Source organism: Acyrthosiphon pisum, chromosome X (assembly GCF_005508785.2).
Source record: "Acyrthosiphon pisum isolate AL4f chromosome X, pea_aphid_22Mar2018_4r6ur, whole genome shotgun sequence".
NCBI lineage: Eukaryota > Metazoa > Arthropoda > Insecta > Hemiptera > Aphididae > Acyrthosiphon > Acyrthosiphon pisum.
The window spans coordinates 18,498,969-18,503,019 of record NC_042493.1 but is presented as its reverse complement, the minus strand read 5'-3'; the positions used below and the strand labels follow the sequence as shown (position 1 = coordinate 18,503,019).

At 30.8% G+C, this 4,051-nt stretch overlaps 1 protein-coding gene across 1 annotated transcript; it reads left to right on the top strand.

Annotated features, from left to right (window-relative positions):
- Positions 1 to 2,903: 2,903 nt before the first annotated feature.
- Positions 2,904 to 3,290, top strand: LOC107882524. Its single transcript, XM_016800953.1, has one exon. It carries the CDS (start codon positions 2,904 to 2,906, stop codon positions 3,288 to 3,290), a length of 387 nt encoding a protein of 128 aa, XP_016656442.1.
- The last annotated feature ends 761 nt before the right edge of the window (positions 3,291 to 4,051 follow it).

The following is a 4,051-nucleotide window of genomic DNA, read 5'->3' as shown; positions in this document are numbered from 1 at the left end:
CATGAAAGAATAAATCATATGCTGCCGTGGAATGACCATGACTTTAGGGTGAGATTCAGACTTGGGAAAACTTCTCACTGACTGATGTTTGGCAGTGATTCTTTTTTATAAATTTGGCTAGATATAAAAATATATTTTAAATACCAATAGTATTAATATTTTAATAATATTTAAATGAAATAACTCACTTGATAATTTATCATTTTTTTCCTGATGATCTCAACAGTTTTGTTGATGCTAACGGAGTCCATGATGTACTAGGCCGTTGATGTATCAAATTGTCATCTATTATTTGATTGTTGTCTTTTATATTTTGTATAGATTTTTCTGGTGTTTCCTAAATTGTATTAAGTGTGTCCTCTAAACCCAACATTTCTATAAAACAAATTAAATATTTCAGAAAATATATAACATTCACTAATTTTAAATAAATGCAATAATTTAATTTTAATTTGGTTTGAAAAAGTGCTACGGTACACGTTGTTAATTTTAAAAAAAGTGTCGGTTAGGTTACACCACTATAATATACCAAAGTCCTAAAAAGTATCACAAACTTCAACACTTTAATTTGAAACATACATAGAGTCCTACATACTAACTTTTTAACCAACCAAGGCCCTTATAATTTATTTGTATTCATATTTCGTCATTATTATGGATTATGGATTATTAATTAAAATATTATACTATACCATCATAAGCATATGTAGATTCACATTCCTCGCCAATTGAAAATTCTAAATTATCGTTCACATTTTCTTTATTTTGTGTCACCATGCTTTCACTTTGTTTGGAAGGTTCTAGTTGTGAAATATGAGTGGTTTCAAAATCAGCTAGAATGTTACAAGTTTTAAATTGTTTATTTTCATTAATTTTTGATTAATTAAATTTACTGTATATTAGAAAATGAGAATAATTAAATTAATACCTACATTTAATCAATTAATTTGTTTATGCTATACTATTTACGATGCTCACTATCAAGTGGACTAGGTAGCCCTTCAATTGTTGGTTGTAAAATTGTGTACAAGGTTTTTTTTGAATCACTTGAAACTATATGAGGTTCTTTAACCCTTTGAATACCAATTTTAAATTTAAAAAAAAAATTAAGGGGTGGACATTTAGGGGAGGTGGGACACATGAGTCCCATTGGTTAATTCTTGTCGGGACATTTATGTCACAGTGGTGTTGGAATACTGGGAATAATTATCCCAGTGGTATTGCATGAGTGGGACATCTATCCCAATAGTATTGTGTGTGTGGGACATATATCCCAATGGTTGAGGAAAGCTGGGATAATTTTTCATTTATATTTATAAGTACGAAAAAATATAAAAACCATTATTTTAATTTCATTATAACAGTATTATATTTTATATAATATTTTTTTATTCGTTTCATTATTTACCAAAAAACATAATATAATAGCCTAGGTGAATTGACAATTTGAAATAATATAATTAATTTTTATGAAGTATGGTACAATGTGAAACAGTTTTTGTATAGTGGTAAATTGCACATTTGACACATTTGCTTAGTCCTGGTTTCTTTTTTTTTCATTGAACACCTCGCACATCTTCGTCTAGTCATGACCTCGACAGGTAAATGGTCTCCAACATTGATTAGTGTTTTCGCGATTTTGATGGTCTTCCACTGTTTCTCTTGCGTTTTACTGCACAATTTGCCTTTCCTGTTGCCATCATTTGTTCAGCCAATGGTACCAAGAATTGTAATAGTCTGGTTTTGTTTTCATTGACCTCATTGTAGAGGATCCATGCATTTACGACCGCTGACATCAATAATTTGTAGAACACCTTTTTCCACCACTTCGTTGACTTACGGCTGCAATCGTATACACTCACTTTCTGGTCTGATAGATCTACTCCGCCCATGATTTGGTTATAAAAAATAATAGAATTTGGGCAAGACACTTTCAATTTTGTCAATTGAATGCGATTCTTTATAGTAAAGATGCTCTAAAACATTACAATAACAAATTACATTTAGTATTAATTACTAAAGAATTTATAAATATGGCTAGAGGAGCATATTTACATTATAAAGATTATTTTGAAGACAAGAAAAAAATTCAAGAACAAAATAAAAATACCGAAGAAGAAGAATTGGCCAAAACATTATTGTTTGAAGAACAACAAAAACAATTAAAAGAAGATAAAAATAATATAATAGAAAAAGAAAAGTCAGTGAAAAATTTAAGACATGAAGAAAACAGGAAACGCCATGCAGCGGACAAATTGTTTTTTGAAGCCAATAAACGCTTAAAAACAGCTGTATCGAATAACAATATTGCAGAAGAAGAAATCAAGAAAAAAGAAGCAGACACACTTCAAAATATATTGGAAAAAAAGAAAATAAAGCTCATAGATAGTTTGTCCTGAGGTTTGTCCAATAAAAAATAAAAAAAATAAAAGACTGGTTTAATGATCTAATTTTACAAGTATTTAGTAATAGGATAATTAGTATTTTAAGACTTATATTATGTTCATTCGTACATTCAATTGTGTTACCTTCTATACTATATAAGGATTAGATAGTTCGTTATTATTTTAATAAGGGTTAAGGTTTATACCAATAATTTGTTGTTAATTTATATAATATGTTAACTAAAAAGAAATATAATTTATGTTATTATTATATTTGTTAAAATGTAATGTTATTTATGTTATTATTACATTAATTGTTAAAATAAAATGTAATTTGATTGTAACATTAATTATTTTTCAAATTTTGGTTTAATATTAAACACTTGTAGAAGTTTATATTTTAAGAAGGTAAATTATGATAATAAGGCATCTTATTTCAAGTCACTTTTTTTACTTTTCCTAAGATTTTTGTCAATTAAGTCACTTTTTTTCTGAGTGTTTATTGCTATCAGCACTGTGATGAGTAATGCGAAACCCAAAAGTCAAAACTCCTTACAAATGTTTATAGATAAATCGCGAGTGGATCCCTTGGGTGACAAAGTAAAAGATGCAGAGTCACTATTATCCAGTTATGTAGCAGCTCACGATATGCCTTTTGCCGGTATGGATCATCTAACTCCAGTTTTGGCCCGTTGCTTCCCGGATTCTAAAATAGCCCAAGCACTTTCGTTAAAGCGTACAAAAACAAAGTGTGTCATCAAGAATGTTATTGGTGTCCACGAAAAAGAAAATCTTACTAAAAAACTTCAATGTACTAAATTTTCTATTCTAATGGACGAATCCACAGACATTTCCAGTGTAAAAACTGCTTGTATAATGGTTCGGTTTTATGATGAAGAAAGCTGAGGCATTGTTAGTAATTTCTGGGAACTTTGCCAAATTATTAGTCAACATGATGCTCAAGGAGCCGAAGAAGGGGCTACTGCTGAACGTTTGTTTAATGTGGTAATTCAAACATTCCGGAAAGAAATATTAATATAGAAAATATTGTTGGTTTTGGATCTGACGGTTGTAGTACCATGATGGGTAAACATAACTCTGTAGCCTCACGATTTATAATTTTATGTCCAAATATTTTTATAATGAAATGTATTTGCCACTCCTTGCACTTATGTGCAAGTGAAGCTTGTAAACAGTTACCTCGAAAGACTGAAGACCTTGCTCGTGACATTCATAACTTTATGAAAAGCAGTTCTAAAAGACAAGCACAACTAGCCCAATTTCAAAAATGCGTGTCATCTCGTTCACGCTGCCGCAGCTGTTGCAGTCGCTGCCGCCGATACACCGCCGTCGTCGATACACCACCCCACCGCGGCGGATGTGCCGACCGGTAACCTTTTATATATTATCATTGTTGCGATTATCGCACGTATCATTATTATATCATTATTGTTGTTATATTATTATTGTTTTGCGTTGCGCCCGAGAAGAGACGTTTTCCCGGCCAACATACGTACACTTATTCTTGTACAATATATATTATTTTACCTATTTAAGAACTATTCTTATTTATATTTATTGGTCACCTATTCGGTCCAAGGCTGAACACCATATTTTCCTTTTATTCAAGTAGTTGCCCGGCCAAATGCTGAGGAAATAGCCGGCTG